The 18,492-nt window shown below is 46.7% G+C and overlaps 3 protein-coding genes across 7 annotated transcripts in view; 2 read left to right on the top strand and 1 right to left on the bottom strand.

The window, feature by feature from the left end:
- The window catches only part of ENOPH1 (enolase-phosphatase 1), an 8,793-nt gene extending 2,847 nt beyond the window's left edge, over positions 1–5,946 (bottom strand). Inside the window, exons 1-5 of the mRNA XM_063415171.1 lie at positions 5,813–5,946; positions 2,822–2,923; positions 1,753–1,955; positions 700–832; positions 310–433 (exon numbers count right to left, since the gene is read on the bottom strand). Coding sequence (XP_063271241.1) covers positions 310–433; positions 700–832; positions 1,753–1,955; positions 2,822–2,923; positions 5,813–5,896 — 646 coding nt within the window. The 5' untranslated portion in view covers positions 5,897–5,946. The remainder of the gene's footprint in view (positions 1–309; positions 434–699; positions 833–1,752; positions 1,956–2,821; positions 2,924–5,812) is intronic.
- A 263-nt stretch (positions 5,947–6,209) lies between these two features.
- On the top strand, positions 6,210–10,266 carry HNRNPDL (heterogeneous nuclear ribonucleoprotein D like). 3 transcript variants are annotated; one of them, XR_010082601.1, is made up of 9 exons: positions 6,210–6,444; positions 6,754–6,922; positions 7,011–7,172; positions 7,427–7,558; positions 7,673–7,787; positions 8,373–8,540; positions 8,719–8,815; positions 9,197–9,300; positions 9,997–10,266. XR_010082601.1 is itself a non-coding variant. In XM_063415161.1 (8 exons), the coding sequence occupies exons 1-7, from the start codon at positions 6,356–6,358 to the stop codon at positions 8,787–8,789; spliced, it is 906 nt and encodes a 301-aa protein (XP_063271231.1). In that variant the 5' UTR covers positions 6,210–6,355; the 3' UTR covers positions 8,790–8,815; positions 9,197–10,266. The 3 variants fall into 3 exon arrangements, 2 of the variants coding, with proteins under 2 accessions (XP_063271231.1, XP_063271230.1); XM_063415161.1 differs by having other exon boundaries at positions 9,197–10,266; XM_063415160.1 differs by lacking the exon at positions 9,197–9,300.
- A 1,558-nt stretch (positions 10,267–11,824) lies between these two features.
- Positions 11,825–18,492, top strand: part of HNRNPD (heterogeneous nuclear ribonucleoprotein D) — a 9,238-nt gene continuing 2,570 nt past the window's right edge. For all 3 annotated transcript variants that reach the window (XR_010082600.1, XM_063415157.1, XM_063415156.1), the window contains exons 1-6: positions 11,825–12,194; positions 15,531–15,699; positions 16,421–16,582; positions 17,259–17,390; positions 18,223–18,322; positions 18,412–18,492. The exon at positions 18,412–18,492 is cut by the window's right edge and continues 66 nt beyond it. Coding sequence is in view for 2 of the 3 variants with exons in the window: in XM_063415157.1 (XP_063271227.1) it covers positions 12,004–12,194; positions 15,531–15,699; positions 16,421–16,582; positions 17,259–17,390; positions 18,223–18,322; positions 18,412–18,492 (835 nt within the window). In the remaining variant the exon portion in view is untranslated. The remainder of the gene's footprint in view (positions 12,195–15,530; positions 15,700–16,420; positions 16,583–17,258; positions 17,391–18,222; positions 18,323–18,411) is intronic.

The following is an 18,492-nucleotide window of genomic DNA, read 5'->3' on the forward strand; positions in this document are numbered from 1 at the left end:
AGAGCACTGGCCAAACCACTGACCCTGTTTGTAAATGGGGCGTGCTTCAGCTCTGCTTCAGCAGTCTCTCCTTCCTGGCTGGTGCAAAGGCACGTTTTCTGCTTGACCTATTTTCCCTCATTGCAGCGCTGCACACGGACATCCCTCTGCTTGCTGTGTGCAAGCCCAGGTGTGTAAAGAAGAGAGGATGGCAGCAGCTAGAGGGAAGGTGCTGAAGCATTTCTGGGGTGCTTGTGAGAAGTCAGCAATGCACCTCTGAAGAGCACAGGTGAGAGCCAGTAGGACTGGCAGGACTGGCAGGTCACATACCTCGAGGGACATCTGTCAGGAAGAGGATGTTGTTGGTGGCACACCCAATACTGGCGGCGATCCTCCTGTAGCTCTCACTTTCTACCTTGGGGCCTATTTTGGTATCAAAGTGGCCATCAAAGAGCTGAAAGAGAGAGAGAAGCACAGGCCATTGCTGAGTGACACCTGAAGAGCAGGTGAACCTCCCTCCCTCCCTTTCTGCCACAGTAACGAGGGGTTGGTGCAGCCATAATCTCACAGTCAACTGTTTGAGCTGAATTCCCATGGATCAAACCCACTGCCCCACCTTCCTGTCACAGAATTCATACACGAAGTATTACAGCAAGGGAGGTTGTGAGGGGAATGCTCTGCAGGGGGAGAAGCTGTAAAGAAGGTGGTAAGATTATCTACCTCTAGGATATCACCTTCTGTAGAGTATCCAAACAGAAGCTTCTGGGCTTCAACGCTGCCTGAAGAGTAGATATAGACCTTCATCCCTGCTTCCCGCCACTTCCGGATGGCTGGAACAACGTCCTCGAAGATTCTGGAGCAAAACACGGCAGCAAGTAAGGGCAAACTCAGAGGCACCTGGAGGGACATCATTAGCCAGGGACTGTGACAATTAATTTTGTCTCATTAGTTTGCAAGAGGACTTAATTTTTAATCTGCTTAGGGCTCCTGGAATCAGGGAGTCTCTTTCAGCAGCAGATGATGCTGAGCTGTGCAAGGAGATTTTAGAGATCTCACTCCTTGAATGCAGCCAAGCACACAGCTTTCTCCACAGTTTTTGGGTCACTGTAAGGCAATTTAGCCTTGGTTTTAGAAACGAAACCAACAGGATATCTGTCTCTCTTGACTTGTTTTTGAGGTTTGTTACTTTCTCTGCTGAATGTTTACATTTTTCTGTGAGCTCATTTTCTTCTTCCTCCTTCCTCATTTGACAAAACATTGTGAATTTATGGGCTTGTTTTACTTAGAGGTCTGCAATGCATAGTTTAACCAAGTATCTCTTCAATAAGGAGATCAGGTTTCATTTCAGTTTTCCCTACATATGCACTCCTGTGTTGTGGCTGAAACATAAAGACGAACCTGAAGACAAACAGAAGTGGGAAGGCAAAAAATACACACGTATAAGACAAAGCAGAAGGAAACAACTGAAAGAGCCTGACCCTGCAACCCTGGCATGTTTATACTTGTTCCAAAATATGAGTGCAATTTGGGAATAAAAAATGCAAGACGGAGAACTGTAGGAAGCTCATACTTGTGCCTTAGACTCTTAGTTTACCAAGAAATCTCTCAAATATTGGCTTATCTGCTGAGCTAGTGACACTACTTGTGTTTGTAAGCGGCGCTGTTCCCAGAAATAGCTTATGCAGCTAATTCTGCTAATTAACTTTTAGGAAAGATGCTCCCCATATCTGCCCCCCACAGAGGGGGCACACAACTACTCACACAATTACTCACTCTCCTTTGACGTGCCCGGTGGCATAGGCTGCCTTCCACATGTGGCCCTGCAGCTGCTTCAGTGCCGTGGTCTTCCTGTCCAGGGACATCTGCCAGTGCACGTTGTCTACAACCGCCTGGATGACGCGCTCCAGCTCCTCTTCGCCGCTGCCGCTCTCCAAAGGGATCGGCACGGCCCCGTCCAGGCTGGAGTCCTCCTGAGCCTGGAAAGTGGCATTAGAGCACAGTGTTAACAATGCCAAGGTTGTGGGTTTGATCCCTGTATGGGCCATTCACTGAAGCGTTGGGCTGGCAGATCCTTGCAGGTCCCCTCCAACTCAGAATATTCTGTGATTCTGTGCAATCATCCACAATAAAAAGAGGGGAAGGAAGAGGTGGAGCAATTTCAACACCTCTAAGGTAGGAAAGTCATGTAACACTTGCCTCCATGCACCCTGGTGCAGGGCAGTGCTTAAACTGCTCTTGACATGAGGAGTTACAATGACATTTGAATGCTTTTCTCAATGGAAAATTGAGACTTTAATTGTGTTTAGAACTACTTGCTTGAGTTGTACTTTCCAAACCAAACAATTAGCATTACTGTAGCCATATTGTAAATACTCTAATGAGAATTATGCTTGCTTAAGTATTTAATTACTGTAGTTAAGGCAAAGAAGCAAATGCATCTGTTGGCTTCAGCTACAAGTCTCAAATTGATGCTGTGTCCCTGTACAGAGGCAGTATACACTGCCCTGTGTGGAACAAGTGCTCTGCCATCCCCCTGTGCTGCTTCCCAAAAGAGGTTTGGATTCAACAAGAGAAGGGCACAATGCAGGCAAAAACCTGGAAAGTCTTCGCTCAACTGCTGCCCACGGGCTGTGAAGAGCAAACTGAGCTGAGGGAAGATGCTGCCTGCCAAGCACAACCCCAGGCTATGGATGGGGGGAAGCCAACCTTCGAGGCAACTGGCCTCCATGGATGAGGGCAGAGACATAGGGACAAATGTGGGGTGACCGGGAGAGTCCGAGTGACCTGAAGCCTCAGGCACGCTATGAAAATGCAGACACACAGAATTACTCTGTTACTTTACCTGTTTCCTCAGAAGTCCAACATCCCGCTGGCACTCCTCCTCCTCCCAGTGAGCACGCAGATACTCCTTCACGTTGTCTTTGATGTAAGGGAACAGGGTCTCCTGGCAGAAAAACATGCTGCTCCTTTAACCTGGCAGAGGTAAGGCTGACTGGTGCCACGTACAGTTATTTTCCCAAACTTAAGCTTCCCCTAGAGTGCTGCAGCTGGTGGAATTTCCTGCCAAGGGTGTCTGCTTGGTCACAGGACTGAGCCAGCCTCAGGCCAGGATCAGCACAAGTGGGTTTTTCTACACAAATGTTTATGTAGCTGGAAGCTTTAAAGCCTGCATGGAAAGGTGAGTGATCAGTTTTCCTGGGCTTGCCAAAAAAGGTCTCAAATAGCACACATGACCCAACACTCCCACCAGCTGAGGAGTACAAAGCTGAGAATGTATGTACTCTGAACAGATAAGTTATGCTATTGTATTTTTGATGGGGCACTTGTCCTAGCAAAAGTCATTCTGAAAACACGTCTCAACCTCTCGCCAAAGCTAGATGACCTTTTAAAATGAAAGGCCTGGTCCAGTGACACTGAATTCCACAGGACAGTCTTGCAAATGAAATTACATGGGGTTTGGGAAAAGTGCCACAGGAAAATTACAAACCTTCACAGAGATCCCAATAGCAACCAGAAATAATTACAGATTGCTCTCATTAGAGGTGTTTCACGAGTCAGAAGCCACAAGCAGCCACTGTGCATCTCCGGGTGTGGGAAAAGCCTCAGGTCAAGGAGAAGGGCAGGGAAGTCCTTCCTTCAGGTAGAGAACACCGAAGCTTTTTTTAACTGGGGAAAAAACTAACCTGAACTCACCTCTCCTCAAAAAATGGCCCATAGTTTCTTGTTCCTTGTTGTATGTCATTAGCTTGTTACTGAATTAAGGAAGCAGTGATCCTGAGAGAGTGATGTGGCAGAACAGCAGGATTTTCTATTGCTCTAATATTGTGTTTTCCATGTTGTATATTCTAAAAAAAATGTAAATTACCTAAAGAATTACCACAAACTTGTCTAGGGAAATCAAAAGCCTTGTAAGGCTCCCAGTTATTCTCTCATTTCCTTTATTTTCAATCTGTCTTTTAAATCATGGGGGTAATTAAAGAGAATCCACTGTGAAATGCAGCTGACCTGCTGGCTTGGTTTAACCTCCTTTACAACTCAGATGTCAAAAGGACCCAATTGTTTTTCAAAAGCAGTGTTTCATACTCTTGTGCTAGCTAAGAAAATCTTCCAAACAGACTTTGAAAGATCAGTGGATTCTGTGGGAATTTTAAAAGGGTAAAAGTCTTGGTCCACTGGCAAAGCATCAGAGTAAGTGAACTAAGAGGGGAGACCCACATGACAGCTGGATGGTTTATGGATGTCAAGAGTGATCCCAGTCAATGATGTACTAATAGGTCATGAGTTTGTGTAGAAGAAAAACTCCAAATACTCTCTTCCCTAGTATCTTTCCTGAATTCACCCATCAACTGATTCATTCTATTTCCTCACTTTGCAGATTCAGTAATCCTAACATTAGAGAAAGGATTAAATAAAATTGTTTAATATTGAAGAATAAAGTGTCTGCTGAACTATCAGTGGACATTTCAAAGGCAAATAGAGGTTAACTGAAAGACCAAATGAAATAACGTGTTCTAAGCATTTTTTGGATTTCCGTCGGACTAAATTTTATTGAGAACCAAAACTCACTTCGCCTCCCTGCAACAGAAAGCCTTTGGGTGGAAACCCAAAGTCTCAGGTACATGAAACCCAAAGTCTCAGGTACGGGGCATGTTGTTTGCACAACTGCAAAACAGCTTCAAGGTGGACAAAAACAACTTAGTTGCTCTGTTAGAAGTTTAGTAAGAAACCTGAGCTGTCCAGACCGTTTGAATTGAAAGATATTGCGGGGAGGGAGGCATCTGTAATGCCATCTAGGCCTGAAGTTTCTTCAAGAGCACTGGAAGAATATGGACAGGAAAAAGATGTAGGTCATGCTGTTCATCTGTTAAACTGTGTTAGCAGAAGCCTCTAGAAAACCTAGAAGGAGCCTTCACCAGCCATGTGGGTCACAAAGCACCTTTGCAAAGGTCTGCAAAGATCTACCAAAAGCTATAATGTCTCATGGACAGATCCGGGTTAATTAACGGCAGGAGAAGGGATATATGCGTTCGCTGTTTTAGCAAGCCGCTCCCTCCTGCGAACCAAAGCCTCCCAGGGAGGAGGGACCCTCGGCTATTACAATTTGCGGTTCTCCGAGCGCCTATGACTCGCAGACTTCCCAATCCCCTCGGTTCTGCACCTAAACAGGCATTTCCAGCAGTCTTAAGCTTTTTCCTAGACCAGGGAAGTCACTCGTGCATTCGCTGCCACTGCAGTCCCTGTCGCGTACGCTCGGTGTGCCCCCTCCCGCAGTGCTGGACACGCTCCTCCGGCACACTGGGGGCATTTGGCTGTACCAGCCTCCCGAAGGGAATAACCCCGAGCATTATCGATTACTGCAAATTGGTAATTACTGAAATTAAGGCCAAGAAGCATCGTACTTCAAAGAGATCGCACTTGAGGCTCTCTGCAAAGCCGGGTGCGGTGCTGCAGCTCCAGCCATCAAAGGAATAGCGATGCTCGAGGGCTTTTCCCGGATGAGGCTGCGAGCACCCAAACTGCCCTATATCCATGAAAAAAAAAATCTCTCCTGCCCGAATCTCCGCGGTAGTGACCAGCTCCCCAGTCCACCACCGATCGGCAAGACAAGGCGTATTTTCTCGAGAGCGTTATTCGGAAAAACGCAGAAAATGGGTCATGCCTTTCCCTCCCGGCGGCACCTCGGCCTGTCTTGAGGCGAACTGCCAGGGCCGAGGAGGTCACGGTACGAACGGCGATGCTACGCGAGTCGCCCACAACGCCAGGGACGAGGGGTCACGACGGGAGCGGCGATGCTACCGCAGCGCTCGCGGTGCCGGCGGCCCCCGGGTCTCACCTGGACGAAGGCGATGGGGGTGGTGGTGCCCTCGATGTCCAGCAGGATGGCGCGCACCTCCGCCGGTACCGGCAGCACGCCCATGGCGGCGGCGGCGGCACGTGGGGCGCAGCGGAGCCGCGCGGCGGGGAGCGCCGCGCCGGCTGTGCCCGCCCACGGAGCGCCCGCCCCGCCCCTCCCCGCCACTGCCGGAACGGGGTTTCTGGGTTACGCGTTACAACCCACAGCCGGCAGGCCCGCTCAGTCCCGGAGCCCGCCTGTCCCGGTACCCGGTGCGGCGGTGGCCGTGCCTGCCCGGACCAGCGGCATCGGCCCGGCTCAGCCCGCGCGATGGCGGCCGCAGGGCGGCTGCTGCAGCCCCGCCGCGAGCCGCCGGGGGCGCTGCGGCTCCAGGCAGGAGGGCGGTGCTGATTGGCTGCCGACGCGGGTATATAAGGGAGACGCAGGCGGTGCCCGGATCTCTTCCGCCGCCATTTTCTGCCGGGCGCAGGTCTCCGCTGTCTCCGCCGCTTGCACGAGCACCCCCGCCGGCCTCGCCTCGCCATGGAGGACGCGACCGAGATGAGCGGCGGCCAGGAGGAGTTCGCCGAGGGCTCCAAGATCAACGCGAGCAAGAACCAGCAGGACGACGGGTAGGGCCGGGCATGTGGTGGAGGGGGAGACGTGGGGGAGGCGCGCCTCAGTCTCCGCCGCCCGCCCTGCGGCTTGAGGGGGGACGGTTCGGTGGCTGGGGGGAGCGCGTCCTTCTCTTCCCGCACCATGGCCGCGCCCGCCTTTGTGTCCCGGGCGGGTGACCCAGTTTCCGCGAGGCGGGGACACGGACCGGGGTGGGGGGGCGGAATCCGATCGGGGCCGTGACGTCACCGGCAGCCTATGGGGGCGCGGGGGCGGCTCCCCCGTCGCTCCCTCACCCGTATCCATACGCGTTTCCTGCCCTCCAGGAAAATGTTCATCGGAGGCCTCAGCTGGGACACCAGCAAGAAGGACCTGACGGAGTATCTCTCGCGGTTTGGCGAGGTTGTGGATTGCACAATCAAAACTGACCCGGTCACTGGAAGGTCGAGGGGGTTTGGGTTCGTGCTTTTCAAGGATGCTGCCAGCGTGGAAAAGGTGGGTGCATTTCCTGCGGACCGATGGCATGAGGCCAGCTTGTGTAGCTGTAGCGATCTGAGACCTTGTTTCTTTGTCTGCTTTTTAGGTGTTGGAACTGAAGGAACACAAACTGGATGGGAAGTTAATAGATCCTAAAAGGGCAAAAGCACTGAAAGGGAAGGAGCCACCCAAAAAAGTATTTGTTGGTGGGCTTAGTCCAGATACATCTGAAGAACAGATTAAGGAGTACTTTGGTGCTTTTGGCGAGGTATAGTATATTAGCATACACCAATGCTTCTCAAGTGTAGTCTTCCCTGTCTCTTAAGAAAGAATTCGTGAGGTGGGAGTTGGCCAAAACCAGAGATAGTTGAATCTATATGTTAATGATTTAATGAAATTGTAATGGTCTGATTTATAGCTGCAAGAAGTAGTTAGCATAGATTCTGCACTGCCAGATGGTTCTGGTGGCATAAAAAGTTGCTTACCGATTTCATGTATTGTTTATATTCATTTTGATTTCAGATTGAAAACATTGAACTTCCCATGGACACAAAGACAAATGAAAGGAGGGGCTTCTGTTTTATCACATACACAGATGAAGAGCCAGTAAAGAAGTTGCTAGAGAGCAGATACCACCAAATTGGTTCAGGCAAGGTGGGAGAACTCTTGTTCTTAGCATGTAAAATATATCTCTGTAGGCTTCTGTGAAAGCAGCTCATAAAATGTTCTTGGAATTCTTGATAAGTTAAAAGATTTTTGTCCTTACAGTGTGAGATCAAAGTAGCACAGCCCAAAGAGGTGTACAGGCAGCAGCAGCAGCAGCAGAAAGGAGGGAAAAGCAATTCTTCTGGTGGACGTGGAGGCGGACGGGGGCGTGGACGGGGTGAGTGTTTTCAGTGGTTCTATTAATGTAAATATTTACCAACCATTCAGGTGTCTGTATATATTCCAGGTTGCAGGCTGTGTGCAGATCTCATGTTTAAATCAAATGTATAAAGTAGCCTGTTAGTAAGTGATGTTTTGGTGGTTATGGTTGCTTGTTGAAGCTGAGGAATTTCCTCTTGCTCTGCTTGCATTCAAGTGGTGAAGGGACAAGGTGGATGTGGGTGCTTTTGTACACCCTTAGTAGACAGTGTAGCCAGCACAGTGACACTTTCCCTTGGAAGGGATACACTTAATTGGCCCATGGGCCAGAAACCAGGAGGTGCTTGCTAAGAAGTAGGGTGGTCACTTTGCTGCATCTTCAAAGGGATCAGAAGGAATCAGCTGTTATGTTGCAGGTTAATGCATCTCAATTTTTAAAGGTCAAGCAGTCACAACTCAGACCACACAGTAAGACTCATCCTGTGGTGTCACTTGGTGCTCAGGCCATTACTGATTATTCTCATATCCAAAGAGTTAGATGAAGGGGCACAGGAGAGCAGTGAAATAAGTTCTGAAACTTACACTTGCTTACACTTGGTTTCAGGTCAGGGACAAAACTGGAACCAAGGATTTAATAACTATTATGATCAAGGCTATGGGAATTACAACAGCGCTTACAGTGATCAGAGCTACAGTGGCTATGGAGGCTACGACTACTCTGGGTACAACTATCCCAATTATGGATATGGGCCAGGATACACAGATTACAGTGGTAAGTGGTTTTGCCCTCATTCCCAATAACAAGAGCATGCACCCCCTCTCTGGAATGTTACTCTTACTTGGCTTATGGCTCTCGAGATCTCTTGGTGTGCTGCTGTGTGTGAAGTCTCCTTGTGAGGCTGGTTGTTAACGCTTGTGGGTTCTGTTCTTCCCCCACCTGTTACCTCCAGGCCAACAAAGCACATATGGGAAGGCGTCCCGTGGCGGCGGCAACCACCAAAACAACTACCAGCCGTACTAAAGCAGTACCTAGTACCTGACCAACAGGTGTGTACATGAGTGCAAGCTCCACTCTGACTGTGTCTAATCTAATTTAAAGATCAATAGACAAACGAAGAGTAAAAACTTGCCTAGCATGACTTTTCCTTTAATTAAGCTTTTGTTAACTTAAAAAATACTTTTTTTTTTTAACCAGCTTTGCCTACGTGTCTATAGATCTTTAACTTTGTAAAAGTGTGACTTTATCTTCTTTAGTACTTCAGAAAAACATAAGAGTTTTTCTGGTTTGCGTTGTGTACCAGGTGGTCTAGAGGAATAATTAAACTTATTAGAAGTATTAACAGGTAAAGTACTGAAATGGGTACAACTTAAGGAAAACAAGAATGTTGTCTTCTAACTCTGACATTATACCTTGTTTGTACCCGCCAGCGGGAACTTCATTGCAGGCCGTGTGTCACCCTGACCACGTCTATCTCTGGGGTCGCACGTTGCAGGCAGAGCGCAAGGCATACACCAGAAAACGCTGTCCTGTGGTATGGTCTCTTCCAACTTCATGTACCAGCGTAAAGATTAAAGTGGAAAACTTCAGACTTTGGCTTCTTTTTTTAATCTTTTTTGGAGATTAAGTGTCTTTAACTTAAATGGTTTTTTACAGGAGTTAAAGTACATAAATGCCTTTACAGCTTAATCATTTGATCTTCTGTTTAGTGTTGTATTTCAATTGTGGAACCTCATTTTAAATGTGCATTCTTTAAGATTTTAATGCTTGCTTTTTTCTTTTTATAGCTAATAGTGAAATCTGCAAACCAAAACGAACTTTTAAATCTGGATAAACATTAAAGATCATATGCATATGGACTGTCTCTACTAAAATGACCTGACTTGTGTTGCACATAAGTCACTTAGTTGTATAAACAAATAATCAGAAAGCCTTTGGCAGTGTTTCCCGTGGAAAAGAAAGTGATCCAGAGCCTGCCTACTTACCTAAATTGGATGGTTGTTGTTTTGGAGCAACCTCCTAGATGGGCTCAATGGCAATATTTGGAAAAATAAATTACTGATGGGTAACTAAGCAAACCTGTTGTGTTACCTTCATAAATATGCATATGATCTTTAACAGTGAAGAAAGGAATATATAGAAGACTTAAAGCAGTTCATGAAAATGGACCTTTTAACAATCCTGTAGTAACTGTCACAGATCTGACATGCATTTTGTCTTGATTTTTTAGGTAGAGATACTGCAACAAAAAGCCATCTTGCAACGCATCGTGAGTCAATGGAGGGTGGTCTTCGTGAGATGAAATGACTATTTTGTAAAAGACTTTTAGTGTATGACACAACTGTGTCCAACTGTACATAGCGTCTGGCTAGTTTTCTTTTATGGTTTTTACTTTCTTTTTGCCATTCATGTTATGACACAGCGTGGACTTGTGTTTATACAAACTTTATTTGTATAATTTCACGTTAAAAGATTCTCTAATAAATGCTTACGTAAGTGAGTGTGTAGTCTTGCTGTGACCTTAAAGTGGTGTAACCATAGTTTTACTTGGATAGAAGGGTCGGTACCCCTCTGGAGATCAGGTTACTGTTAGAACAGGTCCATACATCCCATTCTTCCTCCTGATCTGTCCTGAGAGCACCAGAGTGCTTGGAATTAGCATCACAGTGGAAGATGGCAGAGTTGTGTCCTGCCTTCTGCAGCAAAGAGGAGAGAGTGGTCTGTAGCACAATGTACCAGGATCCAGAACTATTGTAGCACCTTTTCCATGCTGATAGCACTGCTTGAGGATTTGGAGCTTTTCAAGGTCTTTCAAGCACTTAAAACCTCAAGGATTCTAGAACCTAGCTTAATTACTTTCCCACACCACTTCTATTCCAGTTCTAAGCAGGAGATTACAAGTTCTTGAACTTTACAGTCAGCAACTAATTTCTGTAGAAGTTAGGTGCTGTACTGGACTCTTCTCACTTGGATCAGAAAACAAGTTTCCCATCTAGTAGACACTAGCGAGCAACTAAATGCCTGAGTACCTGATTGCTGGAGCAGGAACACTGCATTAACCCAGCACCTTTCCAGATTAGGAGAATGGTTGGGATGGGTGAAGGAGCATATGCATTTTGTCTGAGGCAAAAGGATTGCAGCAGTCTGCCTGAAGATTTGATGTTTCTCAGCACTAAAACCTAGTCAAGCATCAAAATAAACCTTGTGTGTTAAAGCTCACTGATCTTACTGCCTACAAACTAAAGAATCAGCAAGATGCCAAAGCAGTATGTGAGTTCATACACTGCATTTTTGAATGCAGCTGGATCCAGCACTGTCCACAGCAACTGAGGGGCCGGGGGAGATTTGTGCCACCAGACATGGCTATGTTGCTGCAGTCGTTTTTTAATACACAAAACCCTGCTAAAAGCCAAGTTTTACTTCAATCTGTGATCCTCCTGCTCTAGTTGGCCCTAGTGAAGTGCAGCTGGAGTACTCTGTCCAGGTCTGTGCTCCTTAGCACAAGAAGGCAAGGGTCTACTGGAGAGGGTCCGGTGAAGCACCACAGCGATGATGGGGCTGGAGCATCTCATGAGGAGAGACTGCAGGAGCTGGGCCTGTTTAGTCTGGAGAAGACTGAATGGGATCTCAGCAATGCACATAAATATCTCAAAGGTAGGTGCCAAGAGGATGCAGCCAGACACTTTTCAGTGGTGCCCAGTGACAGGACGAGGAACAATGGCCACAAACCCAAACGCAAGTTCCACTTCACCATGAGGAAGGATTTCTTAAGCGGAGGGTGGCAGAGCACTGGAACAGCTGCCCAGGGAGGTTGTGGACTCTCCCTCTCTGGAGCCATTCCAAACCCCCCCCCGACCGGTTCCTGTGTCACCCGCTCCAGGTGGCCCTGCCTTGGGCGGGGGGGTTGGATTGGACGATCTCCAGAGGCCAGCCCAGCCCTATCGATTCTGTGATTGACCGTGTCGGCGCCCCTGGCTCTGGCGGTTCCCAGGACTGTGCCGAAGCTCCCCCCGCGCTCCCTCACGGCTCCCCGGAGGCGGTGTCACGTGTCCCGCCCGCCGCGCTCCTTCCGGCCGCCATTTTAAGTTGGGTCGGTGGCGGCGCCATTAAAAACAGGGAGCAAGAAGAGGAGGGATCAGCGGGATCGGCGCGCTCGGCCGGGGCCGCCAGCGGGGCCGGGGCCTCGGCGGGGAGGCGGCGGCACCGGGGGTGGCCGCTGCGGGGCGGCGGCGGCGCCATGTCGGATCAGCAGTTCGCTCTGGACTCGGCGGCGGTAGCGGCCGGCGCCGGGGGCAGCGCGGCGGAGCCGGTGGAGCAGCCTGAGGGGCAGGCAGGGACGGGAAGCACTGATGGGGGAGGTGGCGGCGGTGGCGGAATCGAGTCGGAGGGAGCCAAGATCGATGCCAGCAAGAACGAGGAGGACGAGGGGTGAGCGGCGGGGGCGGGTTGTGTGCCGCGGGCGGGGCCCAGCGCCCCCGGCCCGGCCCGGCCTGGCCCGGCCCCGTTCGCCGCCCTGTTTGTTTACTTGGCGCCTCGGCGACGTCACGGGCCGGCCGGGCGGCGGGAGCGGTGTCTGGTCCCGCGGTGTACAAATGGTGCGATGTGCCTCAAACTACAGACCTCTCTCTTATACTTTACTTGTCAGCGATGCCTTTTCTCTGAGTTAAAGTGCGGTCCGTGCGTGAAGACCGTAACTCGGTGTACCCGAATGCTCTGGTCGCAGCATTGCCCTGTGCTGCAAACATTACAGTGTATCAGCTGAGTGCCAGAGGCGTCAGGCACCGGGACTTCTTCCCACCCTAAAAGATGCCTCTGCTTCTCACGGAACTTGGTGTCGGGAGGATTATATTACGTGGTGTCCGAACTTGAGTAGGAGTCGAAAAGGCAGGAAGCTAAGTCGCGGGAGGTTCAGGTTATGCACCAGGTAAAGGCGTTTCACTTAGAGGTTAGTTGGCTAATGGAACAGGCTCCACAGGAAGTGGTTACAGCACAAAGTCTGACAGAGTTCAAGAAGTACTTGGAAAAATGTTCTCGGGCACATGGTTTGACTCTTCGGGTGTCCTATGCAGGGCTAGGAGTTGGACTGGATGATTCTGATAGGTCCTTTCCAACTCAGCATGTTCTATTACTCTATTTTATGGAGAGTAAAGACAGCTATTAATCTCGTAGGGTCTTTGCCTGAGGCAGTGTCCCTTTTGTCTGTATTGTCGGTGAAATTTGTGTGTAATAAATCCAGTTACAGGCTGATGCACTCTGCTGTCTCCGGTCGGGCCCGTGAGAAACTTGAGTTGCAAGTCTGTTTTTGGTCAAGGCAGGAATTAAGCTGGATAAAGGAGCACTAACTACTGTGTCCTGTAGACACGTGCTGCAAAACCTTCCTGAGTGTCTTCCTTCTTCTGTAAAAAGCTGGGATGTTGCTGAGAGAGATGTTAATAACCTGAGATAATGCAGAGAGAGAGAACAGGAACCCTTTTTTGAGTATTTTGCTGGGATTAGCAAAAATTAAAATGGTTTTGTTACTTTTCATCTGTTTTCAACGGCTTCAAATGTCTTTGGAGTTTACATGTTTGTTTTACTTATGACCCTTGAATACACAGCAATTAAAGAGTTTTCGTGGGCAAACTCAGGTTCTTTTGAGGCAGCAATGCTTATAAATTGTCTCTAAGTGATGCAGTGGCATTGGGCAGTGATTACATGTTTCATGCGTTGACTTGTCTACTTCAGTCTTTTTGACCTGTCAATTCTTAATGCTGTACAGGAAACAAAGTGTTTTGAAAACACTTCTGGTAGTAAATGGAAAAAAGCATATCTGTGATACCTTAGTTAGCTAACTCTGAGGTTTGAAAGCTTTCCCAGTGCACCTCTGGTAACTTACTTTGGGAAGCTGTATGTGCTGATGTGAGTTAGACCAGCCAGACTGTGGGCTAGCTATTTTGCAAGCTTTTGGCAGCGCTGTGATGCTACTCCTGAATTGTTGTGCTCACGTTTGTGGTGTAGCCTTGACCTGAGCTCAGCTTTGCCTTAGAGCGGTAGTGTATGTAGCAGCTGTAGTTACCTGCTCTGAGACTGGGCTCAAAGGTGCAGTTACTGGGTGGAGACATGAAAAACCTTCAGAGGCTATTGCTTTCAAGCTCGTGTTCTTGGTCTGTCTGTCCTTAGGGATACAAAGCAGGGTCTGTATGTTAATATTGAGACAGGTGGTTTGTGCAGCAAGTGTCAGTTCAGTAGTAACTGCTAGAGCATCTCTACGACCCATGTGTCAGAAACACGATGCTGCATCCTGTGTCTTCTGTTTGGCTGCCTAGAAAGCCCTCCACAGAACAGCAGACAAACTAAGGACCTTGATGGGTGAACAAGGAGCAGAAAGCTCCTTTGATTTACTGTCCATACTGGTATGAGGCTGCTGGTTTACCAAGATGGACCATTTCTTCCATGAAGACAGTAAGAAGTCACAGCTGATAGAAAGGGCTGTTGGTACTTTGTTGAAGAGAGATCTGTAACTAATTGGAAAAGTGGATGAAGGGATGGGGAATTGGTGCTCCTTCTTTACAGATTTAGAGACTTGCTATAAAAACATCTGAAGCTCCTGAACCCCTCATCTGTATGGATGTTTGTAAGAAACGGAATGCTCTTGTTAATTTTGTGAGAGCACAGCTAATTCAACAGAGGTAGTTCACAGGAGCAGCTTTTGATCTGAGAGTGTTTGACTTGTGCAGGTACAATGCTCTTTTACATGATTGGCAGGAATATTTGTGCATGGGAAGTGGAGGAGTTGGAAACATGACACAGTGGTTTTTCAGGTTTTCTTATAACTGTATCTGATTGTGAAATAAGTTGGGACAGTGAAAATGGGCAAAGCTTTGAAGAAAGCACTTTTATAGATCATAATGGATCATATATTTTGATTAGAGCTTACAGTAAAATCTTCTTTATCAGTATTAGAAGAGATCATCTCAAATCAAATCCTCTTTTGAATGGGTTCCTAAGCCCTATGCCTGATAACCTGGAATGTTTTATTTGTGTGTATACTGGCTTGATTTTTTATCTTTTCAATTTTTTTAATGCCTTAGTAACATGGTGGAATGATTATGATTTGATTCTAAGTTTCCAGTGTGCTTTTGAAAATACAGGTTATGAATTATGTGCTGTACACATCTGCCCAGCAACACTGATGCTATAAAAATATTGGAAAGACATTCTCTTGATGATGACAGGTGTTTAAAGTTTTTGTGAGGAAAGAGAACTTCTGAGCATCCAATACTTTGCTTTTTCTTAACTGCTTTCTGGAGAGTGGAACGTGACTAAACTTTATTTATTTTAGTTTATTAATTTGGGCATATGTCCAGTCCAGACTGGTAGATAAATGCTTCTGTTTTAACCACATTTCCTTACAAATCTAATCTGCCTGTGTGTGTCTCATGAGCAGTTGTGTGGAGGCTCCACAGATAACTGAATGGAATTAAACCTTTGGTGGGAACGTAAAGAAGTAGTAAAATATCTTTTTGTCACTACTAGTGGTTTCTTAGGACAGCAGAGTAAGCAGCTGCAGGAGAAGACAGTGAAAAATATTTGTGCATGTGGAAGTCTTTATCTGTCCTGGCCCGAATAATTTAAGCAAGTTGTCAAAAAGTGCAGACCTGTGTGTAATGGCATGACTGATAAAATTCTGCCAGTTCCATGCTTTAGGCAATAGAACTCATAAAGCTTGGCAGTGCAGGATTTTGGGTAACACACATTTACAGATTGACCAACTTGTCTTAACAGGAAAATGTTCATTGGTGGCCTTAGCTGGGACACAACAAAGAAGGATCTGAAGGACTACTTCTCTAAGTTTGGCGAAGTTGTAGACTGCACTCTGAAGTTGGACCCCATCACTGGGAGATCGAGAGGCTTTGGCTTTGTACTCTTCAAAGAATCAGAGAGCGTGGATAAGGTAGGATTAATGTAATGAAACACCTTCAAATTCAGGTATCAGAGATAAGGCACTCTCTAGGATGACTGTAGGTGTTTGAATCATCTTCTCGTGAAGATGATTCAGGGGTGCAGTGTGTTTAATGTGCTTATTGAAAATGCTTTCTTTTTAGGACTAGCAGTGATTCCTGAGGTATGGATTTGGGCATTTACAGGTTCTGCAAGCTATTGGATTTGGGCACTTGAAAATTATAATGTATAAATGTCTGCTGCCTGCTGCTGTGAAAGCAGCATTTGCAAACAACTCCAGTCTTTGCATTTCAGAGCTGTAACGTGAACCCCTAGGATAGAGCCAATAGCTTTGATACATTTGGGCTCTATCCAAGCAAAATTTAGCTGTTAGCTTTTCTAAAATGCTGTGGACACAGCACACAGAAAAGTTTTCACCTTCGTGATCTTTGTGATATCTATAGTACAGATTTTTTACTTCATAAGGTTTGAGGATGAGAAGAGTACTTTTTGAGAAACATTTTACTCTTGTTTCTGCTGGGTAATAGGTAGTTCCAGTTGTCAGAATTGACTACGTCAATGGATAGTGATCAAAAATTACAGAACTCTTTGTGCAGGAAATTATTGTTGTGATCCAGGTATTGAAATTGAAGAAAATTTGGCCTTACCCAAAACATCAGTGAAACGCTTAGCTTTAACTAAGCTGTGTAAGACTGCGTTTTAATTTTCTTCAGGTCATGGACCAGAAAGAACACAAGCTGAATGGAAAGGTCATTGATCCAAAAAGAGCTAAAGCCATGAAAACAAAAGAACCCGTTAAAAAAATTTTTGTTGGTGGCTTATCTCCAGACACACCTGAGGAGAAAATACGGGAATATTTTGGAGGTTTTGGTGAGGTATGTGGTGAAACAAACTGCTTCAGTTGTGCAGCCTGCATGGACGCTAATGTGAGCTTAATGGCCATTTTAGTTCCATGTGTGTTAGTGGTCAGAATTTTAATGTTTTAATTACAGGCTCTGAGTTGGACAGCCTGGTTTGATGGAAGGGGGAGCTCAGATAAGTCAGAGAGGGAGGCAGCGTTTTGAGCAAGTAGCTTTGGTCAGTTGAATGAGATGCTCTTCAGCCACCCCAGCTCATCTCCTATAGCACAGATTGAGACAATTTTGCCTAAATTCTGTGCAACCCTGTAATCTCTGTCTCTTTGTCCCCAGATTTTGATGGCACAGATGAGCTAAGTATAAAGTTTTTGAAAGCTGGTCTTGTATGAACTTGCTACAGCTGCTGCTCCCCTGTTGGTTATCAGATGATGCCAGCTTCAGGTCATAACTCTGTACAGGGAATTTGGTTCCCTGTGTAATATGTGTGCTCCTACAAACTTTACAGACAGTTCACCCCAGACTAAAGACGTTACTGTTTGTCTAGGAAGTCTTGTGTGCCATAGGTGCCGAGAACTTTGTAGTCAGATTCACGTTGTCATACTCAAGTCTAAATAATTTCAGGTATGACCTGTTAGAAGGATTTTGCAGTGACGGAAATGACAGGATAAAAGGTAAAATCACTGTCTTGCACCAGGTCGAATCCATAGAACTCCCCATGGACAACAAAACTAACAAGAGGCGTGGATTTTGCTTCATTACTTTCAAGGAGGAGGAACCAGTGAAGAAAATAATGGAAAAGAAATACCACAATGTTGGGCTTAGTAAAGTAGGTGGATTTTTTCCTAGAGAAACTGAACCATGACAATAGACATTATCAGTTGCATGTCTTTCGGGATAATAGTCTGCAAATACCTATTTGTATTGTAAAAGTAAGCATTACTTTTCACATGTAGGCAATGGGCCCGTGAAGTATTTATGTAGATGACTATTACCTTGATTTTTGAGCTGAGGAGGTTTCGGGTGAGGTTTTGTACTGCACCCCCATGGGGAGAGGGCTGGGCCCCAGCACACATTTTGTCATGCAGCACCCACATTCTCCAGCAGTGGGTGGAGTGCTGTGTCACTGATCTGCTGTATCAGGCAGCACCAGCTTTTCCTGGTAGCTGGATCTTTGTTTGTTGTTATAAGCAAATGTTACTTTGTCTTAGCTTCCAAAACTGAAATGAAATGGGGAGTTAGGCTTCCCTGTTGGAAGTTGCATTCTTTTCAGAAACCTGGTTGATTCAGCCTGGTAGCATGTACTCAAATTGTAGCTGGACTGGTACTTGCATGAATGGTGGTAGAAGCTTCAGAACAAAGTTGAGTTGAGTTTAGCAAGTTGACCAAACTCAGGTTTAATTTCACTTTTCCCAGATGAATAGGCATCAGAAGTTTAGGTAAAGGGAAAACAGAAAGGCATACAAAGAAAAATAAGCATTCTTTTCAGAATGGGTTCTATTGTGTCTCATAACTATTTTCAAATTAGACAGTGTAAGCTATCCTTTTTTTTTTTTCAGGGAGGGCACCAGGGTGACTAAATCAAATTTTGTGCTTAGTGTTCTGTGTTTTCTGGGGGTTATCTTTGCTGATTGGATCTCATGCTAACTCTCCATTTCCAGTGTGAAATAAAAGTAGCCATGTCAAAGGAACAGTACCAGCAGCAGCAGCAGTGGGGGAGTCGAGGAGGATTTGTTGGAAGAGCTCGAGGGAGAGGTGGAGGTAAGTACTCTTTAAGTACTTGTACCGCTGCAGTGTTGGAAGGTGAGGGACCAGCCTGAATGAAAATAAGTCTGAGCTTTGTGTTGCAGGCCCCAGTCAAAACTGGAACCAGGGATACAGCAACTACTGGAATCAGGGCTATGGGAACTATGGTTACAACAGCCAAGGGT

The sequence above is a fragment of the Prinia subflava genome, chromosome 18 (assembly GCF_021018805.1).
Source record: "Prinia subflava isolate CZ2003 ecotype Zambia chromosome 18, Cam_Psub_1.2, whole genome shotgun sequence".
Lineage (NCBI taxonomy): Eukaryota > Metazoa > Chordata > Aves > Passeriformes > Cisticolidae > Prinia > Prinia subflava.